Source organism: Caretta caretta, chromosome 1 (assembly GCF_965140235.1).
Source record: "Caretta caretta isolate rCarCar2 chromosome 1, rCarCar1.hap1, whole genome shotgun sequence".
Classification (NCBI taxonomy): Eukaryota; Metazoa; Chordata; order Testudines; family Cheloniidae; genus Caretta; species Caretta caretta.
The window spans coordinates 267,776,365-267,789,822 of NC_134206.1; the positions used below are offsets into that span (position 1 = coordinate 267,776,365).

The 13,458-nt window shown below is 39.6% G+C and overlaps 1 protein-coding gene across 10 annotated transcripts in view; it reads left to right on the forward strand.

Moving 5' to 3' along the window:
- Window positions 1-13,458, forward strand: part of ANKS1B (ankyrin repeat and sterile alpha motif domain containing 1B) — a 770,082-nt gene that overhangs the window by 189,428 nt on the left and 567,196 nt on the right. For all 10 annotated transcript variants that reach the window (XM_048835480.2, XM_048835488.2, XM_048835486.2 and 7 more), the window contains one exon: window positions 3,379-3,519. In XM_048835480.2, coding sequence (XP_048691437.2) covers window positions 3,379-3,519 — 141 coding nt within the window. The remainder of the gene's footprint in view (window positions 1-3,378; window positions 3,520-13,458) is intronic.

Consider the following 13,458-nt stretch of genomic DNA (forward strand, 5'->3'; position numbering starts at 1 on the left):
ATGCGGTTGTATCATAGAGCTTGGCTATAGACAGTGGATCGTGTGGTGTGGTCTGGATGAAAGCTGGAGGCATGTAGGTAGGAATAGTGGTCAGTAGGTTTCCGGTATAGGGCGGTGTTTATGTGACCATCACTTATTCGCACTGCAGTGTTCAGGAAGTGGATCTCTTGGGTGGACTGATGCAGGCTGCGGTTGATGGTGGGATGGAAATTGTTGACATCATGGTGGAATTCCTCAAGGGTTTCTTTTCCATGGGTCCAGATGATGAAGATGTCATCAATGTAGCGCAAGTAGAGTAGGGGCATTAGGGGACGAGAGCTGAGGAAGCGTTGTTCTAAGTCAGCCATAAAAATGTTGGCATACTGTGGGGCCATGCGGGTACCCATAGCAATGCCGCTGATTTGAAGGTATACATTGTCCCCAAATGTGAAATAGTTATGGGTGAGGACAAAGTCACAAAGTTCAGCCACCAGGTTTGCCGTAACATTATCGGGGATACTGTTCCTGACGGCTTGTAGTCCATCTTTGTGTGGAATGTTGGTGTAGAGGGCTTCTACATCCATAGAGCCAGGATGGTGTTTTCAGGAAGATCACCGATAGACTGTAGTTTCCTCAGGAAGTCAGTGGTGTCTCGAAGATAGCTGGGAGAGCTGGTAGCATAGGGCCTGAGGAGGGAGTCTACATAGCCAGAGAATCCTGCTGTCAGGGTGCCATTGCCTGAGATGATGGGGCGTCCAGGATTTCCAGGTTTATGGATCTTGGGTAGCAGAATACCCCAGGTCAGGGTTTCAGGGGTGTGTCTGTGCGGATTTGTTCTTGTGCTTTTTCAGGGAGTTTCTTGGGAATGTTTCTATATTTTTGGAGTGGCATAAGCAAATTGCCACAGTTATAAAAACAAAAGTAAGTGTGCCAAAGCATGCAGTAGACATTGTTTATTATAGAAATCTAAATTTTTGTGACTAGAAGTAGATTGTCACCTTTGGGGAATAGAGGGCAAGCTAGGTTTTTGTTTTGTTTTTTGTTAAGGGAGTGCTTTGTTTTTTGTCACAATGCTTAAAGCTTATATATTTCCATTGTAAACATATAGGATAAAAATGACAGATGGTAGCATAACATAATTTTAGATAGCAAGGCCCCGGGGGTTGCTTCTGATCCTACACAACTATATAACAATAGAACTCCTTCATGACCCAAACCCTGCAGAGTTCCCCCAATTCTCTTAATAATCCATGCAAAAATGCTGTTGCTATAGTAACACATGCTGTAGCACTACTTGACTGTCAGAATAACCTCAAAAAATAACAGATTTAGAAAATGAATCTTAAAATGCAAAGTAAACAAACATGCACTCTTAAAAGCCCCCTTCCTCTTTTCCCCCAAGAAAAACCAACCACTCAAAAAACAAAAACAAAACAACAACAAAAACCCACCTAGGGTTTGATGCTCCAGTATTGTAATGGGTGATACAGTGAGTTTAAACCAAGGGAGTAAAAACTGGTGGAGAGCAATAAATTCTGAATTTAATCTTGGGTCAATGGGCTGGAGTCTGAATTTAGGACTACTTACTCGCATTTGGACAGTATATTTGCAAACATGAGCGCTCCAAACTTTTTTCTGTTAAATGAAAGTTTAGAATCTGAATGTTAGTGGGGCCATATAGATTCATAGATACTAAGGTCAGAAGGGACCATTATGATCATCTAGTCCGACCTCCTGCACAACGCAGGCCACAGAATCTCACCCACCCACTCCTGTGAAAAACATCTCACCTATGTCTGAGCTATTGAAGTCCTCAAATGGTGGTTTAAAGACTTCAAGGAGCAGAGAATCCTCCAGCAAGTGACCCGTGCCCCATGCTACAGAGGAAGGCAAAACATATCATGCAGGCTGGAACTGGTCCATGGGCCGGTTATTCTATATACGTGAGTTAGACGTGAGCAAAGTAACCACATGGGGCATGGAATTAAGATGGAAGTGTAATTTAGGGGTTGTCTTCACTACTGCGCTACGTTGGTGCAGTTGCATTGACGCGGTCTCCTGTCGATGTAATTACTCCACCTCAACAGGAGGCCGAAGCTATGTCGGCAGGAGAGTGTTTCCCACCGACATAGTGCAGTGTAGACACTGCTTTAAATCAATGTACCTTATGTTGGGGGGAGGGAAGGGGAGAGGGTTTCAAGTTACATCAACTTTAGCAGTAGTATAGATAAGCCCTTACAAGATGTGTAACTTTATTTAGTGTAACTTTGTTCTAAGGGTAGGGTTTTTCAGAAGTGTTCAGCATTGACCTATATCATCTACTGAAATAAATGATAAAACTGTGATTCACTTCAGTGGGATCAAAGATAGGCTAACACAGTATAATTTTGAAAATCCCACCCTACAACTCCTTACTAAGGATGGGGGCAGGAGGTAGGATCACAGTCAAGAAAAGGGGGATGATCTGTGTAAATAGAAAAATGCCCACCTTTTCTCCCAACAACCGTTATAGAATAATGACAGTGTTTAAAATGAAAACATAAAATGTGTTTCAAATATGCTCAGTGGCTCCACAGTAGGCAAAATTTTGAGTCTGTGCAACAAAGACTTGAAGCAGGAAACAAAACGGTAACAATAGAATCACTTTCCCTGAAACCCCTTGCCCTTGCTGTTTAGGGCAAACAAACATAGCAGGTTTTTGGTTTTTTTTTTTTTAAATGAAAAAGCAATAAGTATTGTTCACCATACATAACAAGTTACCTTTTTTCATCATTGGTAAACATCAAACTAAAAATTTTATCCTAAATTGTGATTAAATTTCTACTACTTCTCTGCAAAAGCCACTGGCCAATTCAAGCTAAAATGGTTGTAGTTATATATATATTTTTAATTAATATAATATTTGGCTGTGGAAAGAAGATCCCATTATCTTCTGGTGTTTCTGCAATATTCTACCTACTGTACAATTTCTAAGAGCAGTAAAAATTTAATGTTAGTTTTCATTCTCTGCAAGCTCTAGTGGAAAAATAATGTAAAAACTAAAATTTAAATTAAAATGCTCTTTTTTTCAATTGAAAAGTTGCAGGGTGTCTGGTGTTGTACATTATACATAATCTGAATATTATTTGTAGACTGAAGGTGAGTAATAAGAGGATTTCAGAGACAGAGACTATTTAAAATACAGCTTACTGTAGCTCATCACATCTTTTTTTCTTTAGGTAATATAATATGCTTTACTGATTATTGATTGAATAGATGCACTGTATTAAGTTGAAAATGCAGTATATTTATCAGTTTCTGGAAATGTGAAGTTTCTCAATCAATCTTAGCATTTTTAACTATGGTAAAATAAAGCAAAATGTTTCTGCATAATGTTCCAGTAAACTTAATTTTCCACAGAGGCCTTCATCAGCAAACCTCTCACCAGGGGAGGAGGAAGAGGAAGATGTCCGGGAAAACAGTTGTGGTCCTGCAGGTTTATGGGAGGCACTGACACCCTGCAATGGATGTAGGAACCTTGGATTCCCCATTCTTGCACAGGTATTTATCTTTCTATCTTAAAATCTGTAAGTTATAGAGCAGTGGTTCTCAAATTTTTTTTCATAGATCACTTGAAAATTGCTGAGGGTCTTGGTGGACCACTTAATGATCTTTCCAAATGTTGTTTGTACCATTAGCTAACTATTGTAAAGCGCTTTGGATAAAAGCGCTATATAAAAAAATGTTATTATAATGAACATTTTTTGTTCTACAAATAAAAGCACACAACTCATATTTTAATATCAGTAGTCTTACCTTTCTAATGAGATGGATGTGCCCTCTCTCCCCCGCTGCGGCAGCCCCCGAGCTGGGTCTATAAAGGACGGGGGGGGATCTCTCCCTCTCTCCCCGGCCGAGGCAGCCCCTGAGTGGGGGCTGGGAAGGATGGCCATCTCTCCCCAACAGCCTCAGCCCTGGAAAGTCACTTCTTTCTCTGGCTACCACAGCCCTGCACATCCCAAATTTCCCCCAACCCCCTCTTCTCATCCCACTGTCCCCTCCCATTTACCCCCATTTCTCCTAAGGCCACCACCTCACCTTACATGTGCTTCTTCTCCAGGGTCCAGGCACCTAATTAGTGAAGCCATGCCTGGGTGGCCCTTCATTCTTTTGTGTGCAGCTGCCCAGGCAAACACCTTAGAAGGAACTATCCGCAGACCACCTGAATGGAGCAGTGGTCCGCAGACCACAGTTTGAGAACCTCTACAATAGAGTATTCTTACAATCTTTCTCTGCCAGACCCTTTGCAGCTGTTTCTATTATCATGTTTCTAAATCTATAGGAGTGCAATACAGTATCATCTAGATCAGTGACTACTCTACTCCTTAAAGGAATCTGATTTGTCTTGTATCCCCAAGATTCACCTCATTTAAAAACTACTTGCTTACAAAAGTGGACATAAAAATACAAAGTGTCACTGCACACTAATACTGAAAACTTGCTTACTTTCTCATTTTTACGATATAATCATAAAATCAACTGGAATAGAAATATTGTACTTACATTTCAGTGTGTAATATATACAGCACTATAAACAACAGATTGTATGAAATTTGAAATTGTATGAAAATTTGCTAGTGCTTTTTATGTAGCCAATTGTAAAACTAGGCAAATATCTAGATGAGTTGATGTACCCCTGGAAGACCTCTGCATAGCCCCAGAAGTATGGTTACCCCTGGTTGAGGACCACTGATCTAGATTATAGACGTAATCTACTGGCACAAAAGTATCTACTACACACTTCTATTTATACAAAATAATAAATCTTTTCCCTGTGCTTTCCTCTAGAAAACAGTAACATTTTAAAAATGGAATAATGTACAGAAAAATAAATGTTATGAACAATGGACATCCTGTAGAAGTAGCAAAATTCTAATTTCCTGAACACTCTTTAAAAAGACACAGAGCAAAAGTGCCTAAGTGATTTCGAGATCCAATGAGACTTAGATTCTGAAGTGCCTAAGTCACTTTTGAAAATGGGAATGTCTCCTAAGTCACATAGGTACTTCTGAAAATTTTGTCTGCAATCTTTTAACTACAGAATTTAAAAGGGTAAGCATCATATTGTATTACCCATCTAGTTAAGCTTTATGTACAAAATGTTCAATTTACAAAGGCAATTTCAGAGGTTTGTTTACCCATGGTTTTGGCAGATTATTTCATTCTTCTTGGGAAATTCACAGGCTTTTCACAAGGCAACTGTGGGTGTCAGGGAGATGAATTTCTTCATGGTCACATAAGACCATTAGACCACTGTACAGCTGCTACTGCATACACATGGGACAAATTCTCCTCTCAATTTTGTAACACATGAAAATTTGGCTGTATGTGTCTGATATTTTAGGCAAGAGTACATCTTGAGCTTAATATCTTAAGCTTTCTTGGAGAGCGTATTTACATATAACATTTTAGATAAGCTAAAATAGGTGGCTGTCTTTCAACTACATCAAGCTTTCAGTAACAAGTTGTTTGGGGGGTTTTTTTGTTTTATTTTTTAGAGCATGAAATCTACTGTATGAAAGGGCAGCTGCTGTTGATGCCCCTCCCCCCAACCCCCAGAATAAGGAAATGTTTTAAAATAGCATCAGAATATGTAACATTTGTTAATATTGGAGCTGTTTGAAAATATTCAAATGGAACAGTTTTCCATTGAAAAATATTGATTCAATGAAACTGAAACATTTGTTTGAACTTTTGTTGTATTATAAATTAGAATATAATAGTCAATATGACAAAGAAGAAACATTTAATGAAAATTCCAAGATTTCAGATTTTCTTCCTAGTTTGGGATTAAACAATATTTTGAAATCTTGAAATTATCTGCAGGTCAGAAATTCCTTCCCCCCACCCCCCTTTAGTATAAAGGCACTGCAGTTCCTTCCTCCTAGAGTAGTTTGGGGACTTAATACTACATCTGAAGTGATATAATAGTATACCCCAAGACTCCTCCTTTGTAGTTTGTATAACTTCCCCAAAAAATCTTTCACTTAAATCCTGACATTTGTCAAGTAATCATTAACACTCTTGATATTCTGGAGAAGGATAAAGGAAAATGGCTAAGAAATGTAGGGCTAAATCCTCCTTATCCACTGGAAGACTAAACACTAGCATCTATGCAGGCATGCCAGTAGGTGAGTCCTGTGCAAGGTGAATCATACTGCCACAGAGCAGGATGGCATATCAGGACTGTCCAGCTCATCAGGTCTGCCCAGTACATCAGAGTACTTGCTGTCTCCTTTCTCATAGTGCAACTTTCTTACTTCTGTTATGTCTTGCACTTTTGTTGTGCTACTGAATGTGGGCTTGTCCAATTTCTTCTATCGATTTCAGTGAAGCAGGATCAGTCAATTAATGAACTTGAATAGTGACAATCAAGATTTAGTCAGTGCTCCAGCTTTTTATGAGCTGCTTGTTTCTTCAACATTTCAACAGTTGCTTTCTACTTCATGACATTTATAATTTCTAGACATCTTTAACGTCTTTGGTATGTAACAAGGTGCAGTGTTATCAGATCTCTAAAAGATATAGCAGTATTTTAGGTTCTTACTGGTTATCAACTCCTAGTTTTTCATAAATTACTTTTAATGTTGGTACTTTTCTGCTTTGGAGTTATGTCATTTATTGATTGATTATGCATTAATCTTCCCATGGTGAACATGTGTGAATCATAGAAAAATAGGAATGGAAGGGATCTCGATGGGTCATTTAGTCCAGACCCCTGCACTGAGGCAGAACTAAGTATTATTTAGACCATCCCGATGGATGTTTGTCTAGCCTGTTCTTAAAAAAACCTCCAGTGTCGGAGATTCCGCACACTCCTGAGGTAATTAAATACCCTTACAGTTAGGAAGGTTTTCCTAATGCCTAACCTAAACTGCCCTTGCTGCAATTTCAGCCCATTTCTTGTCCTATCCTCAGAAGTTAAGGAGAACAATTTTTCTCCCTCCTCCTTGTAAAAACCTTTTATCATGTCCCCCCTCAGTCTTCTCTTCTCCAGACTAAACAAACCCAATTTTTTTCAATCTTCCCTCATAGCTCATGTTTTCTAGACCTTTACTCATTTTTGTTGCTCTTCTCTGGACTTTCTCCAATTTGTCCACATCTTTTATGAGGTGTGGTTCCCAGAACTGGACATAATACTCCAGTTGAGGTCTTATCAGTACTGAGTAGAGTGGAAGTATTATTTCTCATATCTTGCTTACAACATTCCTGCTTATACATCCTAGAATATTTGCTTTTTTGCAACAGTATTACATTGTTGACCCATACTTAGTTTGTGATCTACTATGACCCCCCAGATCCTTTGCTGCAATACTCCTTCCTTGGCAGTCATTTCCCATTTTGTATTTGTGAAATTGATTATTCTTTCCTAAGTGTAGTACTTTGCATTTGTCCTTAGTGAATTTCATCCTATTTAACTCCCATTTCTCTAGTTTGTCAAGATCATTTCGAATTCTAATCCTGTTCCCCCAAAGCACTTGCAACCCTTCCCAGCTTAGTATTGTCTGCAAACTTTATAAGTGTACTCTCTATGCCATGATCCAAATAATTTATGAAGTTATTGAACAGAACCAGACACAGGAGAGATCCCTGCAGGACTCCACTCAATGTGCCCTTTCAGCTTAACTGTGAACCATTGATAACTACTTTCTGAGTATGGTTTTCCAGACTGTTGTGCTCTCACCTTACAGAAGGATCGTCTAGGCTAGTGGTCACCAACCCATCAATCATGTTCAACTGCTTGATCCTGGAGCCTCTTCCAGTTGATCACGATCTCTAGGCCGCTAAAAGTCTGGCAGCGCAGCGGTGCTCAGGCAGACTGCCTGCCTGCCCTGGCACCATGCCACTCTCGGAAGTGTATGGCTGCTGGCACATCTCTGTTCCCCTGGGGGCATGGGGGAAGAAGGCGGGGTGAGGTGGCTCCGCACGCTGCCCCCACCCCCAGCACCATCCCCGCAACTGTCCCCGCAAATCCCCAAAAGACAAAAAATAAGTAAAAAGACATTTAACGTTTTGGCCATGCTGCGTTTTCTGTTCTCTTTCCTTCCTCATGTAGTAATGGCCCTATCCTGTTTCTGGTCTTCCTCTTGCTTCTCATGTATTTGTAAACTGCTTTCTTGTTACCCTTTATATTCCCAACTAGTTTAACCTTGTTTTGTGCTTGCTCTTTCTAATTTTGTCCCTTCATGCTTGTGTTGTGGGGTTGTTTTTATATTCATCCTTTGTAATTTGACCTAGTTTCCACTTCTTGTATGACTCTTTTTTGAGTTTTCATATCATTGACAATCTCCTGGTTAAGCCAGCATTGCCTCTTACCATACTTCTCATCTTTCCTCTGCATTGGTATAGTTTGCTCTTGTTCCCTTAATAATGTCTCTTTAAAAAACTGCCAACTCTTCTGAACCCTTTTTCCCACTTAGACTTGCTTCCCATGGGATCTTACCAACCAATTATCTAAGTTTGCTAAAGTCTGCCTTCTTGAAGTCCATTGTCTTTATTCTGATGTTTTCCCTGTTTCACCATTCCCTAAAATCAGGAACTCATCATTTCATGATTTCTTTCATCCAAGCAGCCTTCCACCTTCAGATTCTCAACTAGTTCCTCCCTGTTTGACAGAATTAAATCCAGAATAACCTCTCCCCAGTTGCTTTCTACACCTTCGATAATAAAATGTTGCCTATGTTGCATTCCAAGAGCTTGTTGGATAATCTGTGTCCTGCTGTATTTCCCAACAAATGTCTTGGTAGTTGAAGTCCTCCATCACCACTAAGTCCTGTGTTTTTGGATGATTTTGTTGTTTAAAAAGTCTCATCCACCACTTCTTTCTCCTATTTAGGTGGTCTATAGTAGATCCCTAGCATGATATCACCGCTGTTTTTACCCCTTTTATCTTTACCCAGAGACTTTCAACTGGTCTACCTCCCATTTCTCTATCTCAGCCTCGTGCAAGTGTATACATATTTGATATACAAGGCACCTTCTCCCTTTTTTTCCCCTGCCTGTCCTTTCTGAACAATCTATACCTTTCTATACCAGAATTGCTGTCATTTGAATTATCCCACCAAGTTTCTGTGATGCCAATTGTCATATTTGTGATTATTCATTAGTATTTCTAGCTCTTCCTGTTTATTTCCCATACTTCTTGCATGAATATACAGACATCTAAGATGTTTATTAGATTTCCCCTCTGTATTCCCTCTTGTGTCTCCTTCATCTGGGCTGTGATTTCCCATATTGACCCCCAGATTCTGACCTCTCACCCAAGTCTCCATGTTTTGGATTTACCTGTGGGCTTTTATCTCCTGCCCCCATTAAACCTAGTTTAAAGGTTAGCCAGTCTGTATCCGAAGATAGTCTTCCCCTTCCTTGACAGGTGGACCCCATCTCTGCTCAGCAGTCTGCCTTCTCAGAACAGGGTCCCATGGTCAAGGAAGCTGAAGACCTCCTGTCGACACCACCCGCGCAGCCACATATTTACCTCCAGGATGTATCTGTCTTTGCCCAGATTATTTTGAGTGATTTCATAATTTAAAAATAATTTTCCTTGCCTATTTTTAACATAAGACAAATGTAAGGGCTACTATAGTAGCAATGAAATTGGTTCAAGATTGTTTTCCAGATATGGGCTGGTCCCTTTTCCCTTTTAATAAAGGAGGTTCATTTCAGGATTTACTTAAACTGGAGGACAGTAATTTCCTGAACTAGTTTGCTTCTTTTACACTTAAATTGTTATTAAGCAAATTCAGTTTTAATAAAAATCATCTGTCACTCACTAAGAGGATAAAAAGGCTCTTTAATTGTGTATACTTAACTCTGTCTCTTTATTTTTGCCCAAGTCCTCCATTAGGTCTCAAAATATATCTAGACAAGTATTATATAAAAATGAGCTTTTGTTTTTTCTATTTTTTTTTCCTATTGGACTAAAGGGGAAAAAGCCAAAGAGTAATAACATTCAAGAAGATACAGGGATAAGATCTGTGGTCGAAATGACAATATACTATATTTCAGTATCACTGTAGAAATGTCTATGTTGATATTAATACTGCACGTCTCTATCGGGACATCTGTAATTCTTATCCAAATGCTTCCATGCTCTAAATAGGGATCAGCACTGCCTGTGCACAAAGTTCATAAGAGGCTTATTACCTTGATAAACCCCTATTCTAAATTTGGCCAAACTAAAGCCCATGTCAGACACAAAAGAAACCACATCTCTGGTGTGTAATCAGCTACCACAGGTAAAGAGCCACTAGGAAGATGGATGGGCATACGTATATTGCTACAGATATGGGTGTCTGCTGATGCTTACCACATAATGACAATTAAAACTTTGTGTGGCCACTTCCGGAAAGATAGGGCTGTAACTCTAGAGAGATTTGCAAACCTTGCTCCAAGTTAAATGTTTGTATTTTGTATCTTTGATGTATCCTTTGTATACATATCCACAATTAACATGGCCCAAACTAAGACTATCATAATTCACACATTTATAGTGAGCCTCCGAAAATAGATGAACTTTGGAGTGTGACTTGGTCTGCAGATATTGGCTCTGGAAAAACAAATTCCAGAATTGAGGACTCCTCACTGAGAATGTAGAACTGTTAACTTAAGCACTTTAAACTATTGCAATAGCTAATGAAGAGAGAAAGAAACTGTTTTCAAGTTATCCAAGACATAAATCATTTACATTTTTTTAGATTTAAACTAACAACTTGATTTGGTTCCTCAGCTTGTGATGGGTTCAATCCAACTCCTATATTTCTCATGTAACACTGCAATAAGAAGTGTTCTTACTAGTCATGTCAGCACATTTGACATGTCAGAAATTCAGATCTCATTATGGAGACACATACAAATATAGAAATAAAGTATTTGGCTTCATCCTTTTAAAAATGCACCTTTTTTTTCCTGAGAAGCCAAATAGGAAGAATGGTCTGTCAATTATTGAACACCATCAGTTAGTACATTTTGCATTTCTGTTCTAGCTGGGAATAAATCTTAACTATTCTCTAAACACTGTATTTATAGATTAAAGGGGAAAGGCAAATGGAAGTTGATTTCTACTTTAGATAGGCAGTTGGCAGAATAATTCTAATTAAAAAGGTAAATCCTGAGTGAGATGAAGACAGTGTTTGTCTCTGACCTAATGAGCTAGCAGTATTAAGGGAAAAGAAGGATTGATTTTCAAGTTTGAGACTTGTTTGGTTTCTTTACTGTATTTGTATTTTAGTTCAGAAAAAGAGGTTGGCTGGCCAGAGTTCTGAGTATGTAATAGCTAATATCACATCCATACAGAATTCTGCTGCAAAGCTCAGTTTCCTAGTGCAGTTTGACCATGTCATCCCTCTCTTCGAATCCCTCAACTGGTTCCCTCTTCTCTATCGTGTCAAATATAAGCTACTTTTATTTATTTTCAAGGTCCTTTATATTCAGTCCCCGCCCTACCTATCAGCTCTCATTTGCTATCAATCTGTCGATTGATTGCCTCCAGTCAGCCTACGATGACAGCCTTCGCTACCCACTTGCTAAATTTCAGACAAACACCTTTGTGCTTTTTTCATACTGCTCCACATGCTTATGTGGTGCTTATGTAAACATCTGCAAAGCCACCTAATTATCCACCTTCAAATCCTTCCTCCGAATTCTCCTTGTGATAGCTACAAAAAAAACCTTGACAGTAGTCGGGCTCTTAGTATGCAGGGACCATTACCTGTCATGCTGACCAGTATCATCTCATTGTATTCTTGTACTCCCCAATCTGTTTTTTATCTTATACTTAGGTTGCAAGTTCCTGGGACAAGAACCATCCTTTTGTTCTGTTTTAGCACAGTGCCTAGTGGGGTTGTGGTCCATGACAAGGTGTCGTGGGTGCTACGGTAATACAAATTAATAATAATAATTTCTGTTGTACTATGCGTAGGTTTTAAAAATATCTGACAGTAATAACTGAACTTTCATGAAAGTAGCTCTTGTGCCAGTAGCATGGAAATCTTGCAGTAGCAGTAGCAGTGATGTAGTTGTCTAAGCACTTTTCCTCTGCAGAGATGTTTAGTCAGTGAGGACACAGCAGCTCCATACCCACTCCAGTTCAGTGTAGGAGGGGAGACCCTTATCCCCAGCAGTGTATCTGCATAACAGAAACCTTCCTTTACCCCCTCCTCGACCCTGAGATAATTTTAAATAAAATAAAACCCAAATTAAAAGTTGGCCAGAGGATGAATTCAGCCTACAACCCAGAGCTCTCAGTCCCCGCAGCACTCTAAACCTCTAGTGCCGGAGGGTTCATTGGCATTTGTTTACTCTGAAGCAAGCTTTTTGGTATGTTAATACCAGCCTTTATTCAGGTGAAGTGCTGTTAGAATCTCTTAGAGTACTTTCTAAAATAACTCTTAACATTTTAGTGATTGAATCTAATACTGGCTCTATCTAGCCTTCAAATAAAGTATGGCACTAATGAAAATTCTGCCTGTCCCAAGAGCCGGGCTTAAAGAGAAAGATACTGCACACAGAGTTCTTTGTTAAAATTGACTCAAAAGTGGGAAATGAGTAAAGAACTTTTATTTTTCATTATCTGGAGAAATCTCACTCCACTTGATCAGTGAGTGAAGGAGAGGACACTGAGAGGAAACCCTAACCAAATAACCATGAATGATGCCTGTTAATATGTTTTGTACAATTGAGAACAAAGTAGCCCGCTGAAACATGGAATCTTGAATCCAGAACATGTGCATAAGTATGTCCAAAATGTGGCAATATCTATTGGCTGAACTGTTCCCAAATATAGGGAAATATAGAACCCCGAAGTCCCCTTTCATACCTAGATTAACATTTATATTTGATCTATAGGAGTATTTCCAAATGAGATAACTGGTCTGCTGGCTTGGTCCCCACAGGTAATGGGTTAAACTTTGAGACTATGGCCTATTTTTCAGAGGTATTGACTACCCGTGGTGTTCCCATTGACTTCACCTGATGTTATGGGTTCCTAGCACCACTGAAAATCAGGACTGTTGTCTTTATATTGAAGTGTACAACACAAACTCTTTTCTTCTAAACTTTTTTGTGAAGAGACAAGTTTTCTCACTCAGCTGCCCTTCCAACAGAGCTGCAGTGAAGCATTATTCAGGCATGCAGCAACAACCCAGCTGCACTAACATGCCCTTCCACTAGAGCCTGCAGTGACTCAGCCCTCAGGCATGTGGCAGCAACCTCTCCCTGAGTCCACCCAGGGTCAGATGACCCCCATGCTCAGGTATTTTCCCAATCCTGACAGAGTTGCAAATCAGTCTGTGTAACAGCACTGTCCGGCCAAGAACCCTCCTGGTGCCTCGGACTGTATCAGACTCTTGAGACTCCCTGCCTTGCTTTTGCTCCTGTTCCTATTCCTGCCCCTACCTTGCCTGAGCTCTGTTCCAGTCTTGTCCTTGCCATATTCTGACC